The sequence below is a fragment of the Seriola lalandi genome, unplaced genomic scaffold (assembly GCF_002814215.2).
Source record: "Seriola lalandi dorsalis isolate HSWRI2012SDOR001 ecotype SW California unplaced genomic scaffold, Sedor1 jcf7180002054279, whole genome shotgun sequence".
Taxonomy (NCBI): Eukaryota; Metazoa; Chordata; class Actinopteri; order Carangiformes; family Carangidae; genus Seriola; species Seriola lalandi.
The window spans coordinates 456,947-484,462 of NW_019524832.1; the positions used below are offsets into that span (position 1 = coordinate 456,947).

Sequence of the window (27,516 nt, forward strand, 5' to 3'; positions counted from 1 at the left end):
AAACAATAGTCCTTATAGGTCATTGAAACATTTGTCTGAAGTGTTTTACAGGAGTGAACAGCTGTATGTGCTTCAGTGTAATCCATGGGAAATGTTAGGAGGCCTTAGTGTAACGTGCAGAAACTCTACCCACTGTGTTCCAACACTGACATCTAGTGGCCACTTTGAATTCCTGATCGTTCTGGGGAAACGAAAGTGAAAGTTTCGTTTTCTTGGTTATAATCGCAATGAATCGTCAGATGAGCTGTAGGTAGTTTCAAACTTCGCTGCAGCCAAGTCTGTCGCACTGTTACTGCTGTCAGAGTTAAAGGTGAGGTGAGTCGTAATGGCATCTGATAATGATGAAACATGTGAGACTCTCATCGAAGACTTTAGGCCGAGGCTGCGAGAGCTAGTTGTGGTGGAGCGGGTTCTGGATCACATTCATTTTATCGAAGGGAAGCAAAAGGAACAGATCAGACAAAAGGCGAGGAGCGAGGGTAACACAGCGGCCGTGGAGCTCCTCATTAACGCAGTCGTTAAGAAACCTCACACCGCCGGCTGGTTCACGGTGTTTGTGGACGCGTTGCAAAATGGGGGTTGCAAATATGCAGCGGACTATATGCAGCTCAACCTCCCGGGGCCTGAGGCGGAGGCAGAGAACGATTACTGTGTCCGGCTTATTCAAGTCCTGTCTCCAGGTCTTCTGAGCATGAAGACCGATGACGTGTGTGATCACTGTTATTCTGAAGACCTGCTCACCCATGAGGACTGTGAGATTGTAAGTACACTGTAGTGAAGGAGATCTGTCAAAACACTGCTGACATTTATTTATTTATTTGTCGACTGTTGAACTGAAACTTTTGTCCTATACATGTGTTTGTGGTTGTTGACCACAAGGTGGCAGACAAATGCACACATCCGTTTTGTAGAGCTCTGCATTTCACTCTGATTGCATAACCAGTCTGCTCCACCTATTATGTTCATCATGTTTCATCTTTTTTTTTTTTTTTTTTTTTTTTTTTTTTTTTTTTTAGATTAGAGCTGAAATAGCAAACAAAGGATCCATAAGTGGAGCTCGTGAACTTCTGAGAAACATCGTGAGATGTCGACCAGGGTGGTTTTCAACATTTCTCAAAATTCTGCGTGACACTGAACATCAGTACCTGTTTGAGCTGACTGGAGGTGGAGCATCACCTGACTGTGACAAACCAGGTGACTAATTTTACTAAAGCACACATCGATCATTGGGGAATTCCATCAATCTTTTGCAATCTGTCGGTGTAGAAACAAGTCCATGACTACAGCTGAGTGCTGATCATCCTCACCCCAACTTTATTAGAGCTCATAGACTTATGATTCATTAAAGTGTTACAAGCAATTATCAATGATAATATCTAATACACTCAAAGCTATCTTCTTACTGTTGTTTAGGATTCAATTCTCCAATTCCAAAATGTTTTTAAATTTATTTATTCTTAGGCTCAGATGAGAAACTTCCCTCCCAGAAAGATGAACCCAAAGGAAGCGAAGGCGTCACAGGGGAAAATCCGGCATCAACTGAAAGCCGCTGCAGTAGCCCAGACTTTATGGACACCAGCACAACAGAGGATCCTGAAGACACAGGTCTCACAGAGAACCTCTGTTCAATGACAAGTGAAAAAAAAAACACATAAAGATATCACTTATAACAGCTGACAGCAGTCAGAGGGGGGTCCTGATTGAGTACATGTTGAACAAATCAGGTCATGTAACTGGGTGTGTTACTCTTAGTGGTGTCTAACCACGTAGATGGTTTTCATTTTATGTATAAAGGTGTTACAGGGTCATGTTTATCAGTATTGTATTGAAAGTACTTTTTCTTTTTTTTTAAAGAAAAAAACTGCAACCACATGTGTAGGTTATCATGGGTAATTGGGGTATTGCTTTAAAAAAATATAATGTAATTTAAATGTTTTAAAGGGAATTCAGTTCACCTCCCTTATATTGGAGAGAGAGCAGAGGCTGCAGAGACAGAAGTCTCAAATCCCTTTTAAATCTGAAACTAACTGTATGGCTAGGGATGAGTGGTGAAATTAGCTTTTTGGGGGTTTTATTTGTTTTTTTTTGTAATTTGGGTGAACTGACCCTTTAACAGCTGGTGCTGCCAACTACAGTGACTTATCTCCTGCCTTTCTCGACTGTGATGTTTACACCTCGGCTGATATCTTTTCAGACCTGTACGAGGGAGCGAGCACTGACTCCAGACGACTGCCAAACAGCCTGGAGCCCTCACAACCAGGTGGGACTGATTCAAGCTCACTCACCCTTGATGCTGTTAATGTTGTTTAAGAATGTTGGTAATCTAAAAAAAAAAAAAAAAAAGAAAAGCTTGCTCTTGTTCTGCCTCAGTAAGCCACACACAAAAACCAAGCTCAAGTCATAGTAGGAAAACTTTATGTTGGATCTGCAGATGCCTTATAGTATCATAAAGGCATTGTGTAGTAGTGGGAATGTGCTGCAAGTGGAACATTTATCTGTCCTGCCGGCTTGACACCAAAGAATATGTTCCATGTGTGCACCATGATGAACCGCATAGAGGCCAAAGAGGTACAGAGCATAGCCAGCGCTACAAATTAAAACCACATGCTGATTCTGTATTGGCGGATTGTAGAGAAATGTAAAGGAGCATTTTAGTTTGACTCGTTGTGTAGTGGGGCCCTCCTCTACACCTCTAGGTTTATATCATTTTTAAATTCTTTGATTATTTCAATAGCCACTGCATCAGCATCGTCTGTCTTTGCACTGTCATCATATGAAGTGCTTAGCTGACATTCTTTTCACACAATGAATGATTGCTTCAGGGATAACCAGCCCAGAACAGAGGAGTGGCACATAATGTGGACTAATGAGACAACGGAAATGATCATATGAAAGGAAGAAACGGAGGAAGTGTCTTTGCTTTCATTAATATAAGGTTACAGTACCGTTTGCCTCATTTATTTGAGTAATACCTTATACCTGACCGTTGTCGGCCAGACTGCTTAGTTTGAACAGAGCAGATTACATATAAAATTGTTCCACCAGTCTGTGTAAAGTGCAAAATTGTTTATGGGTCATCAGAAATAAACTGACTCACACTGACTCACACACAGACTGACTGACACAGGCCCATGAGTTTTCTGTTCTTCTCGCTGACTGTTGACTTTTCTGTAATAAGTTTAGCATCTGGGAATTGCTGGTAGAATTTCAGGGGGCTAGAAAGGCCACTGTTTCCTTCTTATTGTTGTTAAAGCTCTATCTCTCCATCGGCACAGACATGTATTTACTTAATGTAGTTGCTTGAAAGAGCACTTTAACCTCTGGCATACTAAGTCTGAGGAGGAAAATTAAAAGCCGTCTGCACTGCTGAGAAAAAAAAGTAATGTTCTGGGGGTTTGAACTCATAACTGGGGGGAAAGGGTTGTAGGGCGGGGAGGGGGCAGGGTACATGAACATTGTGCATGGTTCCTTAGTCATGTTTTATCCCTGGCCTAGACAGAGCAAGTGAGTTATAGCTTACCAGCGACTTAAGGGCTGACTGATGTGGATCAAAGCAAGTCTGCTGTCCTCAAAAACAATACCAAAATGACACAGGATGAAATGATACACCCCAAGCAATTTGACATAATATGATTAATAAATACATATAGATGTTGGCTTGTGTAAGGAAAAACAGTGCCTGATGTTTGATTGTTTTTGGAAAATTTCAGGCATTTCAATTGGCTCATGGGAAATCCTGTAGTAGATTCTGGCATAGTTTTTAAATCTTGGGAATTTATGGTTTGAATGAAGCAGAAATGGTCCAATAGTGTCTCTCAGTGACATGATTTATAGTGAACAGTGTTCATGTCTTAGATAAGACATGGTTTTATGGAAGTTCCACTCTGTGCTTATGTTGGTTTTGTAAAGTGTTCGGACGGTTCAGAGTTGGGTGTGTTGCTCTATGTGTTTTGACACTTTAATAGCAGCATTAAGAAAACATTCCACTACAAGACCAAAACCACCAACAATGACAAGCACAGTCTTTTCCTGCCTGTAATTGTGGGCTGCTGACATGGACATAAGTTTTGTCTGTCTGACCCAGCAGCAGCCAGAGGCCGAGAAGACGCTGATATTGTTCTTCGAGATTATCAGATGGACGTCGCAAGACCTGCCTTGAAGGGGAAAAACATCATCATATGCCTCCCAACAGGAAGTGGTAAAACCAGAGTTGCAGTTTATATTACCATAAAACATCTGGACTGCAGGAGGGCAGAGGGGCAATCAGGAAAAGTGGTTGTCCTAGTGAACAAGGTACAACAACCAACGTCTGGTATACCTGACTTATGGCTTTGCACTATTTTGGTAACCTAATTCTGTCCTTTTTATATCCAAAGAAAACAGTCTATCTTTCAGTCAGTTTGCACATGTGGGTCAGCTCACCACAAATTGCATACCGTAAGGTTTAGATATTCCCCAGCACTTTGTTACTATCTGGCACATATGTGATCTGCTCTGCACTGGAAAAACATCACTCCTTACTCCATTTGTGACTAAAGCTTTTCCAGCTATAAAACTATTAATTTGAGTTTTAAAACAGCTTGAGAAATGGTGAATGGTATGTGACTGAAACTCATCAAAGTGCTTCATTCTCCAATACTAGAAAGAACAGAGTCATAACTTGGCTCTTGTTGTGTCTCTTCCCTGATCCTTAAACAAGGAACAATATAATCTCCTAAATCATTGCACAACTAATTTGAAACCTTGTCCCAGGCAAAGTTTAAAAAAAAAAGTTCAGGACATATTTATCTTTACCAAACTGTTAAATGCTGCAATTATTGTGAGCACAAACAACCAACTCTCAAATCACCAGGAGCTTTGTAGTAACAGAAACACTGCAGACATGTCTTGTTTCTCTTTGTTACATTTCTTGACTTTGTATCGCCATCGTCATAAAAATGAATTTGCACTTGTGTCTTACAGATTCCTCTTGTTGAGCAGCACTTCACTGCAGAGTTCTTGCCATTTCTAAAGCAGAACTACAAAGTGGAGAGAGTCAGTGGAGACTGCCAGCTCAAAATCTCTTTCACAGAGATTGTGAAGAAAAATGACGTCATTATATGCACGGCCCAGATCCTGGAAAACTACTTGGAGAGGTCTAACAAAGGAGAGGACGAAGGGGTGAACTTAAGTGGTATGATTTTACAGTGTTTCAGGTTTTATTTTTATTTTTATAATGTAAAGTAAATTTGATCACACAAAAACCGATGAGCATTCAAAATTAAATTAAGGCCGTGACATCCCACCATTGTTTTTTTTTTCTTTTTTAAATAAAGCTTCCTAAAACCTGCAGCTAAAATCTGTCCAGACTTAAACCACAGACACTGACAGGTTTTGGAATAAGAAGCCACTCAGAGGACTCATCCCCGCAGCGCCTCCCCTGATGATACCTGACAGGATCTTGTCAAAGTATTCCGGCTCTGCTGTTCACTCCTGTTGGCACTCACCACTCCAAGGTGGAATAGCCACCTCAGTGGAACATATGCTGTTTGTTGAAACGCCTGAAAGAGTGTACTTTTTTTTCTTTTTTTTTTTTTTCCTATCTCCTGATTTCCAGGCCACACGTCTGTTCAAGCCATCAGTGTGTGGCTGATCAAATTCACATGAGAGCTGCTATCACCCACAGTACATCAAGCTGCCACTCTCCATCCTCTTTTTCTCCAGGGAGATATTTGTATCACTCTGGGTAAACTTGTATATGCGCATTTACACTTTTGTAAAATACAAAGTAGCTTAAGTTGTTCTTGAAGTCGACACTTTCCCAGCGTATGTTATTGTGTGGCTTAAACTGCTGCTTCAAAAATTCCTGAAAAAGGCGCCGGTTTGTGTGGGAGGATCTTTCTTACAGAGAGAAGCTATAATCTGTAAAGGAAAGAATCACCTCTATTTGTTTAAGAAACGTAAATAAATAAGATTAGAATAGCACTGCTTGGTTGAGAAAAGTCTCATCTTACTTAAGATGTAAGCAGCTTTGTCTCTTGATGATAATGTTACAGCCCCCAAAAAAAACAGAAATGTAAATATTGTTTTAAAGCAAGAGGTAATCTGTCTTTGTCTCTGTTTATTCTCCCTATACTGCAATAAACTGCTCATTTGTCTGTAGCAAGCACATTATCCAGAGCCGACTTTACGTCTCATACAATGTTGTTGTTGTGTCTCCTGCTCATGTAGATCTGACACTGATCGTAATAGATGAGTGTCACCACACTCAGAAAGGAGGAGTCTACAACCACATCATGATGCGCTACCTGAAGCAGAAGCACAAGAACACAAGGCTGAAGAAGGAGCAGAAGCAGACCGTGCCCCTCCCTCAGATTCTGGGCCTGACCGCCTCACCGGGGGTCGGGGGAGCCACGAAAATGGATAAAGCGGTGGATCACATCCTGAAAGTAAATACCATTCTCATCTCTCTGTTCCTACCCAAAAGTGTTCATAGTAAATATTTACTAATGCAATTTAATATAACACCAACAACACCAGGTTTGGCCTCAAAAATCAATTTAAGAGATGAATGACACATGAGCAAACACTGAATATATGCAAATCAAAAAGAGTATTTTTATTGGATTGGTTTACATTCTGCAGCTTTTAAGTGCGTCCACACCTAGCATACTCACGTGTCACTATAAACAGTTTCTGTTTTTCATCTTGTCTACAACTAAACCCTGCCCCACTTTCTCTGACTTAGTCATCAAGGTTCCTGTTCGTCCAGCCAAGCTGCTTCCAATGTTCCACACCGCCTGTGCACGCAGCGCAGCCCTAAAGTTTCCTACTGCCACAGAAAACAGAACTTGAAAACACCCTGTAGATTTTAACTCCTTGTTATACATGCAGAGGTTTAGTAGAAACAGTGTGACAGACATGTATGGTTTTGATTCATTCTTACACTATAAATCTGTGTCTATTTCATAGATTTGTGCAAACTTGGATGCTTCCAAAATCATGACAGGGAGCCTTGGGGAATACAAAAAGGAACCAAGGAAGAAAACTTTAACTGTTGAAGACAGAAAAGAGGTGTGTTTGTTTAACAGATATCAGCGTCGTAACCCTTTGATACAGTTTCTCTATGGAATGGGATTAAGAGTTTTGTGTTTTTGTACGACCAAAATGTATTTTTTCAGGATCCCTTTGGTGATGTCATTAAGAAAATCATGAATGCCATTCATACCCATGCCGAACTGAGCCCAACCTGCGACCTTGGCTCTCAGAATTATGAACAGTGGGTTGTTCAAAAGAAGGTAAAAGGTGAGTAAAACTTTTAAGTGGCTGATAACTGATAACAAACAGAGATATAAAACTTGTTTCAATTCTGTTTTATTTTCTTTCTTTTTTTAAGCTACAACAGACGAGGATCACAAAGTGCGGGTTTGTGCGGAGCACCTTCACCTGTACAACGAGGGTCTGAATCTCAGCAACACCATTCGCATGCGTGATGCTTTCAGTTTCCTCAACAAAAGCTACGAAGAGGAGTTGAAGAAAAAAAAATCCCCAGATGAGGACCAGAAGATACAAATCACAGACACTGAGAGATTCCTCTTCAATCTGTTTAAAGGTATTGTAGTGTTCTGCTCGCAGCGACTTCTAGTGTTGCCAAGAAAACTGAAACAAAGTAGTTTTTGATTTTATTATGATCACGTCCTTTAGAACTTTAACGCGGTAGTTTGAGGCTTTAGGAAATGCGCTTATTTAGAAGAAAAGATGGATACTGCTCTCATATCTGTTAGGTAAATATAAAGCTATATAAAGCTGGTTAGCTTATCTTAGCATAAAGACTGGAAACAGAGATGAAGCAGCTAGCCTGGCTTTGTTTGAAGGTAACAAAATCCACTAACCAGCACCTCTAAAGGTCATGAATTAACTATTAACTATAACTATTTCTTGTTCAGGAGCAACAAACAAGACACAGTGTGTTAATTAGAAGTGCTAAGTAGGTGGATTTGGGCTAATTTCCCATATTTTTGCTAAAATAAGCTAACCAACTATAGCTATATATTTACACATTAGACATGACAATGTTATCGATCATCTCATCTAACTCAGCTAGGAAGCAAATGAACATATTTCCCAAAATGTCGAGCTATTCCTTTAATCTCAAAAGATGACACAAAGAATTTACCTCGTTCTTCAAAATCTATGTCTTGCAGAGAACAAGGAAGAGCTGCAGACACTCGCACAGAATCCAGAGTATGAAAATGACAGCCTGTCGAAACTACAAAGTAAAATTCTGCACGAGTTCAGCAGCAGGGAGGAGGCCAGAGGGATCATTTTCACCAAAACACGTCGCAGTGCCATTGCTCTCAGCCAGTGGATTCAGGAAAACCTTAAGTTTGCTGACATTGGAGTGAAAGCCTCGTATGTCATTGGAGGAGGAGACCAGAGCGTTGTTAAACCCATGACCTCTGTGAGTGCACACCTCACAAACCACCCTACATTTGCTTCTTAAATCCTGTGCAACTTAAAATCCAATTTACACTTTTGTTTGTTTTAATTCAGGCAGAGCGAAACGACGTGTTGAGCAAATTCCGCAGTGGTGATGTCAACTTGCTGATCGCTACCACGGTGGCAGAGGAAGGTTTGGACATACCGGCCTGCAATTTTGTTATCCGATACGGGCTTGTGACCAATGAGATCGCCATGATCCAGGTCAGTGATTTCAGCAGTCAAATGAGTAAGGACCTGTTGTCTTTCTTAATTATTATTGCTGTTACATACTGTTTGTATTGACTCAGCCATCACCTTTTTCAGGCTGAAGGTAGAGGAAGAGCCGGGGACAGCACTTACACTCTGGTCGAGGTGAAGAACTCTGGGGTGGCTGGAAAGGAGTATGTCAATGAGTACCGCAAGGACATGATGCACAAAGCCATTGACAAAATCAAAACCATGAATCAGGGGGATTATGACAAACAGGTATGTTCACTTCAAAGTTTTATATTTATATTTATATTTATGGAAATTCCTCGTTGCTGTAAGACTGATCTTAGTTATTTTTTCATTTTTCCTTTCATCAGATCTTAGAGTTTCAGATGCAGGCCATATTGGAGGAAAAGGTGAGAGTGACCAAGAAGAAGCACAAAGACATGAAGACTGAGAACCCATCCGATGTGAAGTTCAGCTGCCGAAGCTGCAGCCTAGATGTCTGCTCCGGCGAAGACATCCAGATCATCGAAAACACACACAGAGTCAATGTTACGCCAGAGTTTAGGTAGCAGTTACAAGTTAACACTGACTTTTACATTATCCTGTACCTCTTATGTATGTTAAGTGATGTAAAAACTGTAAACCACTGTTGTTATTCTGCTCTGATCACTAATTACACTTTTTTTTTTTTACAGTGAACTCTTCAATCTGACGGAAAACACCACTCTTCAGGAGCGACTTCTAGATTATGAGACCAATGGCTTCATATCTTGCAAGAACTGTGGGCAGGTAAATGTATTTCGTGATATTTAGTAGATTTAGAGAAGAAGAAAGCTGATTTTTGTATGAACCTTGAAGGAACAGTTCAACATTTTGGAGAAAACCTTTGTTTGTTTTCTTAGCTGGATAAGATACATGCAGCAACAGTAATCAGAGGAACTAGTTTCTGTAATAGTGTACAGCTGACTTTTTAAACAGAATAAGAAAAAAGCAAGCAAGTGAGTCGAGGTCAGCTGTTAATTAAAATAAGCTGCTCAAAATGGGAGAGAGCATGCGTCATACGAATGATATGATACAGCTACCACTAGAGAGATCATGACCGCCTCAGATTATTATTTGAAAGCTGCCCAAAATTATAGCTGAGGGGGAAAGCGGCTGTATGATTGTAAGCATTCATTAGTGCTGTCATTGAACAAGTATTTGCCTACTCAGTAGATAGACATACATATACTACCACATCATCCCTTTATTGTTTTTTTTAACTTCTCTTTAACTTCCTCCATTGCAGAGATGGGGTTCAATGATGATGTACCGTGGCATCGAGTGCCCCTGCCTCCATGTGAAAAACTTTGTGGTGACGTGCAGCGGGAAGAAGATTGGCAAATGCACCAAGTGGAGTGAGCTGGCCGTCAAGTTTTCTGCCTTTGACTACGCTGAAAATGCAAGACGGGTGGCAGAGAGCTCTGACGATGACGAGACAGCATGAATTCAAACTATGTAGAATCATGAAAAGGCTGATTACTTAGGCTCATACAGCATGAATTCCCCATCACACTGTGTTTAATGCAAACGCTTTCTTTTGAGTGTCACATTGTCATTAGAGCTGGACTAGCTGGTGGTGGTGGAGCTATTTTATCATCTTACTGATATGTTAATCCACAAATCTCTGCACAATGTGGGTTTGCACTGTGATTGTTTTTGATATTATACTATAAGATATTTACTGGTGAAACACTTGAACAATCATAAAATATACAGTATATGTAAGTGTGCATATCTGGTAGACACTAAACTGGGGGGAGGGGGTCGAAAAATAAATAAATTTCCTCTCAAACCCCTGAGGTCTCATGAGACGGGAGCCACTGAGCCTGTGATAGCCCCTTAGAGCCCACCTGTCAACACACATGCAGACAAACAGATGCTGATGATTTTCCATGAAACCCAACTGTTCGTGAGTCACTACTACCGAGCTATTTATAGATCTGGTTTTTAACAATTGTTCCCGACATACAGATAAGATACGTGATATTATTGTCTGGGATGTACGAACCTATAGACCCTCAAGTGTAAAAACTGTGCCCACTATTTCACTTTTTTTTTCCTTTTTTTTTTCCATTTATATTTTGAATAATTAATCCACAATATAATAAAAACTCTTTTCCCCCTGAATAACCTGACTTTGCTCATAGTGAAAAAAAACAAAAAAACATTATTATTCTTATTATGGTGAATTTAACAATGGGTAAAGTATAAATAAACATGTTGGATTGAAGTGGGAGGTAAAGCTGTAGCCGTTACCGTTTCTGCGTTCTCACATGTTGCTGAGTGGTTGACTCGCGCCCTCGGTGAAAAAGCCACTTCCCAAATACCAGCAAGTTGTGCGCTCTTGGAAAGTTGCAAGCTGCTGACTTCAGGGAGTCATCTCTGCCTGGTGTCGGACTCCTCTCAGGAATGCGGCGGGAAGAGTGAGGAGTCTGCCTCAACTGAAGTAGGAGCAAGCTCAGTTTTCTTTATGTTGCCATGTTTAGTTGAAAGTCATTGTTTTGTGGAGTGAGTGTGTGTTGTAACTGTGGGCTGCTTGTCCAAGAAGTCACTTTTAAACCTAACGCCAGCGACCTGTGAGGATTATTACAGGCTGAGATCTTCACTGCGACTCCCATCTGGCATCATGGTCAGTAAATCGATTTACTATCCGCTTCTAGTAGTGAAAAAGTTTTATTCATACAGAGAAAATATTTGTAAATGAAGGATTAGCTCCTGTAGACGGTGTCAAACTCTTTTAGGGTAAATTAGTTGGCTGCTAAATGGGAACCTGCAACGTCAGCTTGTGTTGTGTGATTCCAGAGAATTTCAGGGTGTGTGTGTGTGTGTGTGTGTGTGTGTGTGTGTGTGTGTGTGTGTGTGTGTGTGTGTGTGTGTGTGTCACCTTTCACAGGGCTGCAACAAGGTGCTGTGGGGGGTGGTAGGAACTGCTGTCGTCATCACGTTAATAACGATCCCGGCAGTTTATTACAGCAGTAAGTCAGAGCTCAGGCCTGTCTGTTCATTTCTGTCTGTCTTTCTGTCTGTCTGTGTTTGTGCTGCCTGTCAGTGTGACAATAACCAAAAAAGGTCTGTAACAAAGATGCCTGCATGTTGTTCTGCCGAAAATTGTTCTTTTTTTTTTTACACAGTGACAAACTTGTGACAGAACAGAAGGCGATTATATGACTTATATTAACTGTGTTTTTATGGGGGGGTCATCAGCGTAATACCATTCCAGCGCCACCGTGTGGAGGGTTTCTCTTTTCAGATTTCACAGTAAAACTGTTCCACTTGTCACTTTCTGACATTGTTCTGAGCAGCAAAGCTCTGGTGCTAAATTGACGCAGCATCTCATCTGCATCATTTCAGAATCTGATGGCATCAAAAGGCCATTCACCCTTGAAGATTACTTCAATAACACCATAAGGTGGAGAGCCTACAATTTGTATTGGATATCAGGTACCAGTCAAGTCACCTTTGTTGTATAAGTAGTTCTTTTGGGCAGCGTAATATAAAACTCTCCATGTTGTGTACAAAGCTCTCACAAGAGTATTCTTGTCCTTCCTATCTGCAGATAAGGAATATCTGCATAAAACAACAGAGGGGAATGTCTTTCTCCACAATGCTGAAACAAATGAGAAGTCGCTATATTTGAGCAATTCAACCTTTGTAATATATATATATATATATATATTTTTTTTTTTTCAAATATGATCTTTTTTTAACAACAAACAATTTTATCAATGCTGAACAATATTTCATACTAATATTTCCATAATGATTTTCACTGTAGGCCCAAGTGGATGCCGCACATTACATGCTGTCTGGTGATTATAAATATGTCGCTTTTGAAAGCAATTACACAAAGGTGAGAAAGCCCTCCAGTTGCCTTTTTTTTCCCAATAGTTCAACTTTTCAAGTGGTTCAGTGTAAATGTCACCTGACGTCTGCGCATAACAAACCTGATCCCAGAAGTCTGAAAACTGAGATTTGTGCTTTAACATCCAACAGAAATGGAGGCATTCATTCACAGCCTCCTACTCCATCTATGACAGGGAGCGTTCGTAAGTACCCACGCTTTATTGTGAAGGTATTGCTCTTAAATAGCAGGATTTCAAAACTCAAACAAATGAAAAGCAGGTGCAACTGAATTTTTTTTTTTTTTTGTTACAGTGGCAATGTGTTAGATTCAGACAAAATTCAAACAGAGTGATAGACAGTGATTATGATCCTCAATCATTTTCATATTTCATTGCAGAACATTTGTTACGCCTGTCAATATTCCAACTGTTGTGCAGTACTTTGCCTGGGCCCCAGCAGGACATAAATATGTAAGTTTACACCATGCCATCATGTACCCTTGTCCTCACATTCAGTTGAAGTGAATAATTTTGCAGCTACTTCTACATCACTGGTTTTTACATATGCTTCCTCTATGGGTGATGCAATAATGGGCTGATTGCATTTGGCAAAATAAATAGAAAGTCCTGTAAGACTGTGAAAAACATGTGTCTGTGATTATGTTTATGAATCCGAGTATGGATTTGGATTTAAATTAATTGAAAACTCAAACTACATCGTATTTCGCAGGCTTACGTGTCAGACTTCAACGTTTTTTTCAAATCTGACGTCAATGCTGAAGCTGTACAAGTGACTCACAATGGGAAAAAGAATGAGATCCTTAATGGTGTCCCTGACTGGGTGTATGAGGGTAAGTAATGTTCACTGTTCTAGAGGTTTGTAAATTTAATTCAAATTCAAAATCAAATAAGCTTTATTGTAATGACAGATCCGAAACCCATATTGCCAAAGCGGTACAGAAAATGATAAACATTGACAGATGATTGATTAATGATTATACAATAATATGCAAATATCAACAATAATATTAAATACAATATAATAAAAGGCATTTTTTACAGATGTAATCACACAGAAACTTGTACTACAGAGCTTATTTCTCTCAGGTTATGACAAGATTTAACATATTTTGCAGCTATTACTGCATATTGACTTTTCTCCCCACGTACAGTAGATAGGACAGTTTCTGTAGTTCTAGGAGGTGGATAAACTCAGGATATAAACAAATGTTTTTTGTTTGTTTTTTTGGAAGAAAACTTCTCTCAAATCCTTATATCTGTCACAATATAATAGGAAGTTAGATTCTGTCTCAACTTCTCTTTTATGACAAAGTGAGCACAGCCTGGCCTCCCAGGTTGTTTCCACTTAGTCTGCACATTGTCAGCCTTTTCCTTAGTTTTCTATTAGTCACGGTGGTGAGGTACTCTGCCGCCATGTACTCTCTGTTTAGAGTCAAACAGAATTTTAATTTACTTTGTGATTTGGTGGTTTCATTCCAATATTTGTGCAACTTTTTGTTTTGATTGATGATTCGGTCGGGCCAGATTGTTTTTGGTGTGTGTGGGCAGAGCTTCAGCAGCAGGTGGCATAAGGGACTCTGATCTTTGTTCAACTGGTGGCACTGAAGGGCTTTGTACTGGTAGGAGTACCATATAACATCTCTGTCTAAGTTAGTTACTGAGTGTTTTTTTGTTTGTTTTTTTTCCCTCCAACTATTTCAGAGGAAGTGTTTGCATCTAACGGGGCAATATGGTGGTCGACAACTGGGAGATTCTTGGCCTATCTGGAGTTGAATGATACAGAAGTTCACAAAGTGGAGTTCTCTTGGTATGGATCTGAGCAATATCCTCAAACAGTGGCTGTTCCATACCCAAAGGTGGGATTTGTATATGTCTTTCTCAAGCATGTTAGTGGTAGTAGTTATTAACAGGGAAGATACCAATTAAGAGATCAAATGTTGTAGTTTACACTAAAAGTCAGTATCTACTTATATAGCAGAAACTCTAGAGGCAGTTCTCTGTTCACATTGCCCTCTCCGTAATGAATCATCCTCACACTCTCATGACATATGCTTATTCATCAAGAATGTATCATATCATTGTGTTTGCTGAAGGCTGGATCGACACTTACCAAGGTGAAACTGTTTGTGGTTGATACAACAAATCCATCCCGCCGCACACAGGTGCTCCCTCCTGCATCCATCGCGTCCGGGTCTGTAGATTCTTCGGTTCATAGCATCACTTAAATCCTAAAACATTTAAAGCAGAGGCAAATACAATATCTTCATGGTCTGCCTTGTGTGAAAACCTTGTCACTTTCTGTTGCCTTTACTCAGTGATCACATTTTGTGCTCAGTGACCTGGGTTACAGACGAACGCGTCGCTGTGCAGTGGCTCACAAGGAAGCAGAATTACGTGGTTGTGCAGATCTATGACTTTGATGGGAGCAGCTGGAAAGAAGTACAGGTATCTGTCCCCTCTCTAATCACCTGCCTGCTCAGGGTCAGTCTTAAACGGTGTCCAATTAGATGATTTCAAGGATCATGATCAATGAATTGACTTGTTGAATGTTCATGGCAGTAAATGCTGACGCACCGGACAATGTCTCCATGTGTCTACTCTCTTTAGAAATTCGAGCAGACAAGCAAGACAGGTTGGGTCGGCCATGTAAGTTTCCAAAAAAACGTTACCACCACTGATGCCATTAATTGATCCTCGGCATTTGATTTGATGTATGACTATAAGATATTTCCTTGTTTTTCAGTACGTGCCCTTACCTCTTTTCTTTGCTGAAGATAACCTCAGTTTCTACAATGTGATGAGTGACACTCAGGGCTACAAACATATACATTATGTGAAAGATGTAAGTATTTTCAATTATAATCACATGAAAATATACTGTCCAGTCGCTTTCATATTATGCCTTTAGTCTTGAGTGTTATATTCATATCAAGAGTGTTTTGTTAAGGGCAAAGCACAACCTATTACCTCTGGGAAGTGGGAAGTCATCTACATATCCAAATTAACAAAAGATGCCATGTGAGTAATCATTCTGTACATTTCTTGGAAAACTACATGAAGATTAAAAGAATATTACAAAGTAAATATGTAAATCTCTTTTCCACAGATATTTTGTGAGTAATGAGTACCAAGGAATACCTGGAAAGAGAAATTTTTACAAGTAAGCAAATTGTTTTTATCTGTGTAATGGCTAATCTAATTCTCTTTTTAATTATTATTTTCATTTTAGTTTTGCAGCATTTTGCATTCTTCATATTAGTTTTCCTTTTGTACCAGTTAATGTCAACATGTGTATTTACTCATGGATCCCAAGAAGACTAGCAAACACATTAGCCAAAGCTAACTGGGATCAATGAACAAGAGAGAAGATACTACATGTTGCAGCATTAGCACGAACTGAATTTCATAACTGACACGAGTTGCTACACTTGTGTTGTTGATCAGGGTTATGATTGGAAGCAGCCCGTCTACCCCTCAGTGCCTCACCTGCGATGTGTATAAGGACAGGTGTCAGTACAACTCGGCTTACTTAAGCTTTGATGCCTCTTACTTCCGAATGGACTGCTTCGGTAAGTTACCCCCCCCCCCCCCCACTCCTCTAAAGCAATGATTCATCCATGGTCAATGTGTGGGAAATAATTTGTGGTGTGGAGCATGTGTGAACCATAATCTGAGCTAAATTAGGCATCGCTAAAGTCGGACAGAAGACTTGATGTGTCATCAACTATTTGTACATTTCCTGTTTTTTTTTTTCTCTCTTCTCCAGGACCTGGATTGCCCCTCTACACACTCATGGACAACAGGGGCTCAGGTGCACGTACGTATCCTGGCAAGATTTACCAAGTTTCATGCTTTGACCCCAAGCCCACTGTTGAATTACTTATCCCATTTTCTGTGCTGGTCAGATGTTCACAGATAGACAGATTGCTATTTATATATATATATATATATATACATGTAATAACTGTCTTTGGTTGCACATAACTGATTGTACGCTACACTAGACCAGGTTTGGTTCCAGTAATCAAAAACAGTTACACACATTTTGTTTCTCATGACTAATGCAAACCTGCCAAAGTTTCTTGTTGTTATTTTCACACCTTAAAATGATCTTTGAAAATGCACTTCTGCAAACCACACTAGATGTTTGTGGTGGATTTGATGGACTCTCATTTTGTTTATAGACCTGTTATTTTCATGCATTTACTGACTTTTGTAACCACAGTACACATTTGGTTTGAATACAGTTCCAGCTTGAGAAACAAACAAAGTAGGCTAAGAAAAAAAAAAAAGAAGAGGACCACAAGAATGGGAAGGGCTCATTGCATGGCGTCACTGGTGATGATTACACCAAGCTCGACAATGTATTTTGTATATGTTTTTGACGTAATACTTGAAATGATTTTCTGTTTGCTTTTATATTTGATATATTATATAAAATTATATTTGTTTTTCTCTTATCTTTTTTTTTTTTTTTAGAGCTCTCCGTCCTTGAAGACAACAAGGAGCTGGAAGATGTTCTGTCACAATTCCAAATGCCAAAGATGCAGCACGGCACACTGAAGATTGCAGGATTTGGTGAGACAATACATGTTTGAACGTCCCCTCCAGAAATGTTTGAAGACATATTTGCTTTGAATGATGATTTGATTTTTAATGGTTTTTCCACCAAAAAAAAAAAGGAACTAGTTGAAAATTCCTTAAAGCACATTTCAGCCTCCTAGTGTCCAACTCTGCACATACATCACTGTGCAGGGTGAATGTCAAACATCCAAATAAAGTAACACACACGTTACTGGGGGTCGTGTAGTGTAGGGGGACTACAGTTGATCATATAGGAAGTTCCAAATGAGGGTTTTACTGTTAATGTTTTAAAAAGTGACATCCTCCCTTTTAAAGACTTAAAGTATTTAATATAATTGGTGGATTAGCGTTGGAGTAAAGATTTTCTCCGCAGAAACACTGATGTTTATAAGATACTAAATTTAGATGGATACATGTTATTTCATTTTCTAATTACACCTTCATATTTGACATTTCCTAACCTATGTTTTTCTCGCCACAGATCTTTGGTACCAAATGATGTTGCCACCAAATTTTAAGAAATCTAAAAAATATCCTCTTCTCATCGATGTGTGAGTGAACGACCCTCCTCTGCAATACATCCCATTATAACCTAGTGAACATCTTTTAATGAGACGATACATGCTGTTGCTGTCCTGTGCAGGTACGGTGGCCCCTGCAGTCAGAGAGTGGACTATCGATTCAAGCTGAACTGGGGCACGTACCTCTCCAGTTCACATGGGATCATCTTCGCCAGCTTTGATGGAAGGGGGAGCGGCTACCAAGGTGATGAAATCTTACATGCAATCTACCGGCGTCTTGGGACATTTGAAGTGGAAGATCAGATAACAGCTGTGAGGTAAACATCCAGTCACCTCTGTGACATCACACGCATTGCACCATTCATAAAAACATGATTACTGTGAAGGTAAAACTGTGGGTTAGTTGATCTCCAAATATGTCTCTATTGCTTTTGCTGGATAATAAATGATTTCTGTGTTATAGGAAATTCATTGACATGGGTTTTATCGACAAAGACAGAATAGCAATATGGGGCTGGGTAAGTTGTGCTGTGTCTTGTTGCTCTCTATATTTCTCACATACTTATCTTCGTATTTAATGTTGTTGCACTAATTAATTTCATCCCTTCTGATCTTCAGTCATATGGTGGTTACGTGACCTCAATGGCCTTGGGTGCTGGAACTGGGCTCTTCAAGTGTGGAGTAGCAGTTGCCCCAGTTGCAAAGTGGGAATATTATGGTGGGTGTACATACGTGCATACTGTAGTATATATTTCTACAGTTTATTCTGCGAGCACAGTACTCCTTCTTTGACGTCATTTCTGCACTGGAATTAAAAGATTTCTTCACCGATTTAGCAGTACACTCTTGCAGCTGATACACTTTCTGTTAACTGCGTGTTCTGATGTGCATCATGGCTACGGCACATGTCCTGTACTCGTTGGGAGCATGGGTTCAGCAGGTCCTCAGAAATAAATGCTGTGCATCCAAGAGGTGCAATTCATCACATGACCGGTTGGGGGGGGGGGTAGTGTATGAACAGACACTTGTTATTGAAGCTGTCGTCTACGTGTACGCGTTGAAAAAACACAGCAACCTTATGGCGTTGTCAGACTACTCGTGGACAGTTTTGGCAAACACACTACCCATAATGCAATTCGACTGCTGACAGTTTAGTCAGAAATTTGATCTTCTGGGAACTTCTCTGCTTGAGGGTAGCAGCTTTAATGCTACTTCCCAAGACCTGTGAACAGGTTTTGATGTGTGAAGTCAGTGTGATATAGTTTATGTTTGCATAGTGTGCACTATACAGTTGTGGTATTGGTTTTATTTTGCAGATGCAGTCTACACTGAACGCTACATGGGGAAGCCCACAGAGAACGCAGACGCTTACACAGTAAATATCAAACTGTGATAATCATCTTTTCAAACTGCAGCACATTTCTGACTCGAGGCACGTGTGGTTAACTGTAACATGTTTCTTTTGTTCAACAGAATTCAACTGTGACGGCCAGAGCGAAGAACTTCAATACTGTAGACTATCTATTGGTTCATGGCACAGCAGATGGTACGTTCATTCGTTTCATTCAAATACTCTTCACCTTGACATGTGATAGCTCTATTTCTGATCAGTGTACCAAGTAACACACTAAAGCCTTGAACAAACAGACTCTGTTTGCCTTGATGGAAACTTGAGCTTCGATGTTCAGTCACGTAGTGACAGCACTGTCTTTCCTATAGACAATGTCCATTTCCAGCAGGCAGCACAGATCTCCAAAGCTCTGGTGGACGAGCAAGTGGACTTTGAGACGATGGTAAATATTGGCTCAGGGAAGTGGGAAGATTGGCAATGGTGTTGATTTAAAGAAGGTTTCAAATAGAAAAAAATGTGTATTATTATAAACAGTCTAAAATATACATTTTTCAAAATGTGCATGCGATACATATGCTTTACATGTGAATCTGAATTTTGCTCTATGCACCAATATGATTTTGTGTTTATTTCAGTGGTACACTGACAAGGATCATGGTCTCAGTGGATCAGCCCTGCGTCATACATACAACCACATGAGTCTCTTCCTGCAGAAATGCCTCCTTCATCCCAAATAGATGTGAAGAATGTAACAGCATTTATAGTGAAGATCATCACAGTGTTATTTTGTGTTCTAATTAGTGTATTTTTTTATGTTATTGATTTTCTGAACTGTCCAGTTGAACGTTTTGTGGACGTTTTAATGCGCAATGGATATTCGATTACTTGTACAAATGAGCGTTTGTATTTTTTGTGGAACTTTCGTCAGAATATGTGATGTTTAAAACATACTAAATCCATTGCATGCATTTATAGTCATTTTGTGAATATGATAACATACAATATCAAAATTGCACTGCACTGATTTGTTGTAGAATGCTGTCATTTATGTTGCAGTCGTGTTGTAATGAAGGTAAAATAAACATAATTTTGAAATATTCATTATTTACTATTTCATTATTTGATTATTTTAACATGAAAATTATGAAGAAAGAATATTAGATTAAAATATATATGTCTATAATATTTTCTTTAATAGAAAAAGAAATAACTAAAATGAACAACAGCTTTTGTTTTAATTTAAACACGTATAGATTCCAGTATTTATTTGTCAGAGTAGAGGTCATGTTTGATTATGACACCTGAAGTAGCAGCTTTCATCATTCAGATGTTGGAACTTGTGTGGAAATGTTTTTTTTTTTTTCCAAGTCAAATACATTCAGTGGACTGAGACGGAAGCTGACTAATGGGTTGAGAGTAACAGAGGACATGCTGAGGTTTCTGTGACGGGGGAGTCACCTGGGAGAGTGCTGCTCAGCTCCACCATATAAGACGGAGCAGAGCAAGAGGGGACCATGAAACAGCTCCAGAAGCCGAGAGAGAAGAAGGGCACCAGTCAGCGCACTTTACAATCCCTCTCTCAGACGCTCGACAGGAAGGAGCACAGGTGAGGATTTTTTGTACCTTAGTTCTTTCTAAAAATCCAGAATATCTTGTCAATATAAACTTTATTATTCCATTATTCTAATGTGCTTTAGTGTAATTGTCTGTTTCTCTCTCTCTCTCTCTCTCTCTCCTTGCACATCTTTCAGAAGCTCAAACAATGAAAAGCGCCCACTCTTTAGCTGGACTCCTGCTTCTCATCATCATCCAAAGCAGCTGGCAGGTGCCAGACCAGGACACAGATCGAAACTCCATGTAAGATCTACTTTCAGCTTGATTTTGTTCTCACATGGATCATTGATGGCACCATCCTCAGCTGTGTTTTATCAAAGATTTAGATCTTTGGAAGCATCAACCAGATGTTAATATTGTTCATATGTCCCAGTGATTCAAAGCATGTTTCTGAGGGTTGCAGCATGGTGTAATAGCAATTCAGTAGAGCTATCGTCTAAACTATTCAGGCGTGCTTGCAGACTACATTGCCACTGACTCTTCCACATGTTGCATCAGTTAGGGAACGTTTTTTTTCAATATGGTTCTTTTTTGTTTTCAACAAATACGTTTGATGCATTTTAAAGACTTCTTTCTTTCACAAATTGTCATTTTAATATTTTAATGTTCCTAGTTATAATGTGGTTTCACCTGTTGCTTGTAAGTGTAGCACCTTCTGATGCATGACAAGCCTTTTCCAAAAGCATTGCTGATTGTTCACTGAATCTTTTGAAAATGCAATTTCACAAGCAAGGACCAGAGCATCAGTGAGATCCAAAGTTACAGTTGTGATGATTGATTAGTAGTGATTGGTGGATTAGAATGATGGAGCAGGATGAAGAGCCGTGACCGTACAAGAGAGAAAAGGGGGCAGGGAGGCTAGGTAGGGCATGAACACTGAGAACAAACAGGCAGGTATGCAGGGCAGGTAGGCAAACAGGAAGGGGGAGTGTTTGATGTGAGAGTGTGTCCTACTCGGATCATTCGTTTCTATTCCATGGCTTTCCTAGGTTACTTACTGAAAACTCCATGTTGACCGAACCCATTGAGCTCCCATACATGAAGAGACATTCAGAGGGAACATTTTCCAACGACTACAGTAAATACCTGGAGACAAGAAGAGCTCAAGACTTTGTCCAGTGGCTAAAGAACTCAAAAAGGAACGAGTGAGTGTCTCCTTTTCTTACTCAATCTCCTCAATTTGGTGTCATACTTTGAACTATTTCAAATATACAGTATTGGTTTTTGCATCTGAACCACTGATGTGAATTTAAGTGAAACAATTTTAGTTACATATACCATTATTGTGACTGCATCATCTATATGCATCTGTTTGTACAGGAGTCTATATAGACGCCATGCAGATGGCACCTACACCAGTGACGTGAGCTCCTACCTGCAGGACCAGGCAGCCAAGGAGTTTGTGTCCTGGCTGAAGACTGGCCGAGGCAGGAGAGAGTAGACTCGACCACAGAGCCCCACCAGCTCCCTGAATAATGCAACAGTTCCCACCGACTCTGTGCCGTTATATGTGTCACAATCTGTACTTGCCTTTTCCTTGGTCATGCTATTAAATTCAATAAGGAGCTCAGTCGGCCTTCAGTGGTTGAAGGTAATGTTGTCAAAATGCAAAAAGTTACTGTATGTTTTAAATGTGTCTCAATCATAAATGCTGTGTGATTTTTAATTTTTTGATCTAGCGTTCACATTATGATTGTTTCTCCTTTTTTTTGCCATTTTCATCTTTCTTCTCACCTAAACTTGGAATAATAAGATACAATAACATTATTGGTCTGAATTTCAAGTTTAATGATAATGTTTTAGGCACAGGATCCACCTGTTAATGTCCGTCAGTAATTGAATAAAAGTGTCATTTTAATCAATAGCAGTTTCAAAGAGAATATTTTTTTCATACACAGTTGGTTAATGAGAATATAAAAGCTGCTGAGCATCTTCATCAAATATTATTTTTGAATACCAATGTTAAAAAACAAGATTTGACAGTGTGCACCATTGGTTTGTCTTAATCCTCCTGTTTATGGGGGCAGAACAAAAATCAATAAACACGCTGCTCTCCAGGGAAAAATGTGCTCTGGGATTACTACCTGGTAACAAGATGATGTGTGTCACCTGTCAGCTGTTCACTGGAGAAGGATTTCCCAGCGATGCTCTGACAGCACGCCAAGGAGGGTTATGCTAAATGAAAGAAAAGGAAATTATGTCAATCAAGTCGGACTTAATGGGAACACTGACTGGGTCGATACTCTTGAGTTGCTCCTGGCACTGACACAAAACAATAATTCACGAGCCAGCAGTTTGACATGCTGAGGGATGTGCCACATCTCGAAACTGTCATCTGTGGCGCATCAAACCATCTGTTGATTACAAAAGCCCTGCCCACTCCTGTCTGGGCCAAATCTCTGAAGGTTAGAAGTGGGCATTCCTGCTCAGCGGGTACTATGTCAATAATTACCACACTTGTGCACCCACTTAATCATTTGACAGCTGATCTGATGTGGTTTGAGCCTAAACAATATTGTTTAAGTAGCTAGGATACTGTAAAAGACTGTGTTTACTGATCAAGAATTGATAAACACCCATGACGCATCTTTGTTTGAATTTTTGTGCAATTTTTTTTTTTTTTTTTAATTTGCAATATTGGGCCTTATAAATAAATTTGACTTGACACAGTGTGAAAAAGGTGCATGAAGTGTTCCTCATTTTATTATTACTTCACACAAAATCACCATTACTCACCAGTTACCTGGTTGACTTCTGTCCCCTCAAGTCATAATACTAATATATATACTAAATATATAATACTAAAACAAATTATTACTTGCAGATTCACTATAAGCATAGGTAGGATAACCAGTTGCAAGTAACAAGAAAGCATAAATTCATTACATATCCTGCATGAATTCACATATTAAATCATGAGCCATGCATTACATTTGTGTTTTGTACTAGTACTGTAAAATTTACCCATCTTTCCATTGTTGCAGTGCAAAGTTAGGATTGAATGAATGTGACAATAACAAGACAAACGAGTGCTCTTAGAAATTTATTAATACCACTGACAAAATATACATAATAAAATTGTGCTTGTTAAGTTTTTTCCAATATTACAACCTGACTGTAGTTCTCAGATTAGGATTTTAATGTTTTAGGCTTAAATTCCTTTGTCACAAAGCTTTTTAATTTATGACAATTTAACTTCATACCATCTTTGAAACACATTATGAGATTATTTAAATGTACATTTACAATATAAGCAATACACTGACACAAGGAAGCAAAATACTGTAAGTCTGTGTTAGGCTACGAGGTATTCTGTAGCAAACATGTTTATTTTATTCCACAAAATAAATATAGATAAATCATTTTCTCATACAAATATTTGAGTATATTCTAGCAAAAGAAAAGTGCTTCTGTATTTGGTTCTGAACAGATGTATATTGTCCTTTAGTAAATGTATTTTAAAGCATTTAGGCTTGCTAGTCACAATCATTAGGTGGGAATAAAATTGGTCCCATAAACACACATCAGAAATATGTGTTTTGCAGACTTTTGCATGTTATACAATTTTATACATTTACGTATGGCTTTTTAGAAAGTTTTTACATGGTTATTGTCAAGAATGACCTTAGACTTATAAAATATTTATTAGATCTTCATATTTAATTTCACATTATATTCAATGTCTAAAGAGAACTTGAAGATTAGAGAATTATAGGGATTCAGTATATAAATAGATAAAGAATCCAAGGATATATTAATATGATGGTATCTCAAAATACAAAGTATATACTAAAATAAATACAAACTTGAAAACAGACCAACCTTTTCCATTTTTGTAGTTTACATTGAGTGGAGCAATAAAGTATCTAGATTTAGAAAGTACAATTTGACCTTAACGACATGAGAAAATTATAAAGTAGGTTTCACTGGTTCATGAACAGGCAGAATAATAATTTGTGACACATCAGATAACACGGTTATTCACTTACACACATACATTTACAAAACTAAACTTGAAGGATTCATAAATTGCAGCACATGATGCAGATTTCTCTACAAACACACAGAAGGGACAGTGACAAAGACTCACAACACTGTCCTTCATCTTCTTCGTCTTACATTTCTCATCTTGCACTCTCATTTTGTGAGGAACTGTGACTGTTGTGGTATACTGTTAGCTTTAAGAAAGAAAAGATGAATGTACAATCGGGTGATATACAGTAGGCTATGTCAACACTGTGTCAATACACTGTGAGTAAAGATACTGTATTACAAGTAAAAGTTAAAAAATTTTAGCTGAGTAAAAGTATTATCATTCAAATGCACTTATAGTCACAAAAGTAAAATAACTCATTATACAGTACGGCCCCTTCCAGAGTGTCATCCTACTGTTTATATTGTATTGAATTATTAGATCATATTGTAAGTAACAACTCTAAATCTACAAAGTAACTAGTACAAAGACCAAAATGTAAAAATGATACTGCACCTGGCCAAGAAATAGTCCAGCACGTAACACAGCAGATCATTTTTACTCATGGTTTTTTGTAGGCAGATTCAGTTACCCTTGGACAGAGCCAGGCTAGCAGTTTCCCTGTGTTTCCGCTCTTTGTGCTAAGCTAAGCTAACTAGCTGCTGACGACAGCGTCATATATCGTACATTCATGAGAGTGGTATTGACTGTCTCATTTTATTTTCGGCAAGAAAGCAAATAAGCATATTTTCAACACTTTGAACTATCCCTTTAAATTCCTTTTGATTCTAATTTCCAAAAACTTGCATCAATTAATGGTGAATGGGCTGTGTTCATATCAAGAGGGGTGGACTTAACCTAAAACAGCAGGTAACCGGCAGCACGTTGGGCCTCTTCACTTCACTGCATTAAACAGACATGGATGGAGAACATTTTTGAAACACGTACGTAGTGACTTTTTTTTCTTTTACTTTTATGGTTTTGAAAAAATATAGCTGGGCTTTTATTGGGACTCTCACACTGCTTCCTAGAAAGATTTCTGTAAATTAAAACAGTCACAGATAAACATGAAGCATATGCCACCAGGACAGGAAGCCAAAGATTTAATGAGCAAATGGCAGCCAACCTTGTGGATAAATACTAGCACTATTTCCTTATTGAAATGTTTAACTCAGCTTATTAGTGCCCACACATAGGTTTTTGGGATTCTTTTTTTTTTTTTTTTGGATGTTGCTTGAGTAGCCTAATTTGTAATAACCGACGAGGAGTTATAATGATTGAGTTTTCTGTATATTCAACAGTGCAAAATGTCTTACCATTATGTTCTGAAGTCTTGATTCTTTCTCAAAAGTCTTAGCCGTTGGCATTCCAACTATTTCCAAAAGAACCCTTTGACATTTCATCTGTGATGTTAATAATGGGTATTCCTCTGTGAAAAGAGAAGCCAGGTAATAATTTACAGATTTAAAAAATGTGCTGTTCATAAATGGAATTTAGTGAAACCAGCTGACTGGTTTAAAGCTTCACGTGTGTAATATAACTTACTTGTAGCCTTCTAATGGCACTTGCACTACTCCCTCATCTTCTGCCAGTATACTCTGCTCCTCCTCCTGAAGATTGAATGAAAAACACTTTAAATGCATGTGAATATTAATAAAATGAAATTAACACTGGCAGGCATTTTGTGGTGAAAAAGTATATAGTTTATGATAGACAACAGCACCTCTTCAGCATCCTCAAGCTTCTTCTTCTTGCTCTCTGGCATGAGGTCATCCAGCCAGCTCAGCTCTCTCTTACTGAAGATACAGTCCATTAGCTTCCTGATAAACACCAGAGCTAACACCTGCAGGTCACACAGAATCAAAACAGCTGAGTGCGCAAAAATCACATGCGTTAATGAAGGAGCGTGCTACGCTGAAGACATAAGATGGAGTTAAATTTAGTTAAATGGGAAACAGGAAATGGTGGCAGCAGCAAATAGGTAATGCTGAAAAATGGGGTATATGCAGAAAGAGAAACAGCCAAATCAGTTTAAATTTTCTCAATTTGAGCTAGGTCATGGATGTGTATAGTTAGAAGGTGTAAGGTGTATGTGACTTTCAACAACTTCCACATGAACTGCAGCAAAGCTTCATATATTTTTTACCACACGAAACATTATATACAGTATATGGTGTTCTGTTTTTTGGGGAAAATATCTCTGACAACCTGCACATTTCAAAGCAACGTAAGACTAAGAGGCCAAATTATTTGTGGCAGGTGCAATGATTAACAAAAACCTGCAACGTTGTCTTTAAAATGTATCAAGGAGAAATGATCCCTACCAAAATTTTAAGTCATTTAATAATGTGTCTACAATTTAACTCCTACACTAGTGCTGAGCTGACCCCACTGACATACCTGTACTCACACACTGAGCCCTGTTAACACTAGTTAGGTGTGTAGTGAAAGTGTGCGTATTGTGTGATGGGCCTGCAGATGGTATAATTGGAACAGTTTACACACCATCATAGGAAAGACAATGGCAGCCTTGGAGGTCTTGATGACCCAGAGCATAACCAAACAGGTGAGCTGGATGATGGTGAACAGGTGCACCTTCCTCAGGGGCACATGTCGTAAATAGATGAAGTCTGGCTGGTGCTTGGCCGGCATACCAAACAGTGTCAGGCGGTCAAAGAACTGGAGAGGACAAATGATGAACAATTCTTAAATGATCTTTCAACAATGTTTTGTATTTGGGTTACAACAACTTACGTGTGTAACTAACGTATATACATGTGATGTAAAAGTCTTAAGAGCAACAAACATCAGTTAAACACGGCTGAGTCTGCTATTATCAGCTGTTTTAAACAAAAAAGCTCTTGTAAACCTACAATACACTGCTTCCCCAAC

The 27,516-nt window shown here is 39.0% G+C and overlaps 4 protein-coding genes across 6 annotated transcripts in view; 3 read left to right on the forward strand and 1 right to left on the reverse strand.

The window, feature by feature from the left end:
- Positions 1-190: 190 nt before the first annotated feature.
- On the forward strand, positions 191-10,448 carry ifih1 (interferon induced with helicase C domain 1). Of its 2 annotated transcripts, none has more exons than XM_087173773.1 (16): positions 191-760; positions 1,017-1,194; positions 1,462-1,605; positions 2,195-2,260; positions 4,085-4,293; positions 4,963-5,173; positions 6,211-6,428; positions 6,952-7,053; positions 7,161-7,284; positions 7,376-7,591; positions 8,184-8,440; positions 8,533-8,682; positions 8,785-8,946; positions 9,048-9,241; positions 9,372-9,465; positions 9,965-10,448. In XM_087173773.1, exons 1-16 carry the CDS (start codon positions 326-328, stop codon positions 10,160-10,162), a joined length of 2,958 nt encoding a protein of 985 aa, XP_087029899.1. In that variant the 5' UTR covers positions 191-325; the 3' UTR covers positions 10,163-10,448. The 2 variants fall into 2 exon arrangements, with proteins under 2 accessions (XP_087029899.1, XP_023261341.1); XM_023405573.2 differs by having other exon boundaries at positions 4,088-4,293.
- A 618-nt stretch (positions 10,449-11,066) lies between these two features.
- Positions 11,067-20,136, forward strand: fap (fibroblast activation protein, alpha). Its single transcript, XM_023405574.2, has 26 exons — positions 11,067-11,347; positions 11,612-11,693; positions 12,070-12,159; positions 12,275-12,369; positions 12,494-12,568; positions 12,712-12,764; positions 12,959-13,031; positions 13,291-13,411; positions 14,283-14,437; positions 14,675-14,772; positions 14,897-15,026; positions 15,189-15,227; positions 15,325-15,423; positions 15,529-15,599; positions 15,688-15,741; positions 16,026-16,150; positions 16,348-16,398; positions 17,061-17,159; positions 17,647-17,716; positions 17,809-18,003; positions 18,150-18,204; positions 18,305-18,404; positions 19,003-19,061; positions 19,160-19,232; positions 19,406-19,479; positions 19,673-20,136. The coding sequence occupies exons 1-26, from the start codon at positions 11,345-11,347 to the stop codon at positions 19,772-19,774; spliced, it is 2,241 nt and encodes a 746-aa protein (XP_023261342.1). The 5' UTR covers positions 11,067-11,344; the 3' UTR covers positions 19,775-20,136.
- A 407-nt stretch (positions 20,137-20,543) lies between these two features.
- Positions 20,544-22,513, forward strand: gcgb (glucagon b). 2 transcript variants are annotated; one of them, XM_023405579.1, is made up of 4 exons: positions 20,544-20,643; positions 20,789-20,894; positions 21,641-21,796; positions 21,972-22,513. In XM_023405579.1, the coding sequence occupies exons 2-4, from the start codon at positions 20,800-20,802 to the stop codon at positions 22,090-22,092; spliced, it is 372 nt and encodes a 123-aa protein (XP_023261347.1). In that variant the 5' UTR covers positions 20,544-20,643; positions 20,789-20,799; the 3' UTR covers positions 22,093-22,513. The 2 variants fall into 2 exon arrangements, with proteins under 2 accessions (XP_023261347.1, XP_023261348.1); XM_023405580.2 differs by having other exon boundaries at positions 20,550-20,643; positions 20,792-20,894.
- Positions 22,514-23,678: 1,165 nt separating this feature from the next.
- The window catches only part of slc4a10b (solute carrier family 4 member 10b), a 23,732-nt gene continuing 19,894 nt past the window's right edge, over positions 23,679-27,516 (reverse strand). The window contains exons 22-25 of the mRNA XM_023405595.2: positions 27,130-27,303; positions 26,348-26,467; positions 26,170-26,234; positions 23,679-26,053 (exon numbers count right to left, since the gene is read on the reverse strand). Coding sequence (XP_023261363.1) covers positions 25,978-26,053; positions 26,170-26,234; positions 26,348-26,467; positions 27,130-27,303 — 435 coding nt within the window. The 3' untranslated portion in view covers positions 23,679-25,977. The remainder of the gene's footprint in view (positions 26,054-26,169; positions 26,235-26,347; positions 26,468-27,129; positions 27,304-27,516) is intronic.

What these genes read in the sequence shown, in the direction of transcription:
- fap (XM_023405574.2), top strand. An exon ending in CCCTGACTGGGTGTATGAGG is followed by an intron (nt 13,412 to 14,282) that starts GTAAGTAATGTT and finishes CAACTATTTCAG; the next exon opens with AGGAAGTGTTTGCATCTAAC. An exon ending in AGACAGGTTGGGTCGGCCAT is followed by an intron (nt 15,228 to 15,324) that starts GTAAGTTTCCAA and finishes CTTGTTTTTCAG; the next exon opens with TACGTGCCCTTACCTCTTTT.
- ifih1 (XM_087173773.1), top strand. Translation starts at nt 326, where the DNA reads ATGGCATCTGATAATGATGAAACATGTGAGACTCTCATCGAAGACTTT. An exon ending in AATGTTACGCCAGAGTTTAG is followed by an intron (nt 9,242 to 9,371) that starts GTAGCAGTTACA and finishes TTTTTTTTACAG; the next exon opens with TGAACTCTTCAATCTGACGG. An exon ending in CTTGCAAGAACTGTGGGCAG is followed by an intron (nt 9,466 to 9,964) that starts GTAAATGTATTT and finishes CCTCCATTGCAG; the next exon opens with AGATGGGGTTCAATGATGAT.
- gcgb (XM_023405579.1), top strand. Translation starts at nt 20,800, where the DNA reads ATGAAAAGCGCCCACTCTTTAGCTGGACTCCTGCTTCTCATCATCATC. An exon ending in GACACAGATCGAAACTCCAT is followed by an intron (nt 20,895 to 21,640) that starts GTAAGATCTACT and finishes TGGCTTTCCTAG; the next exon opens with GTTACTTACTGAAAACTCCA. An exon ending in AAGAACTCAAAAAGGAACGA is followed by an intron (nt 21,797 to 21,971) that starts GTGAGTGTCTCC and finishes CTGTTTGTACAG; the next exon opens with GAGTCTATATAGACGCCATG.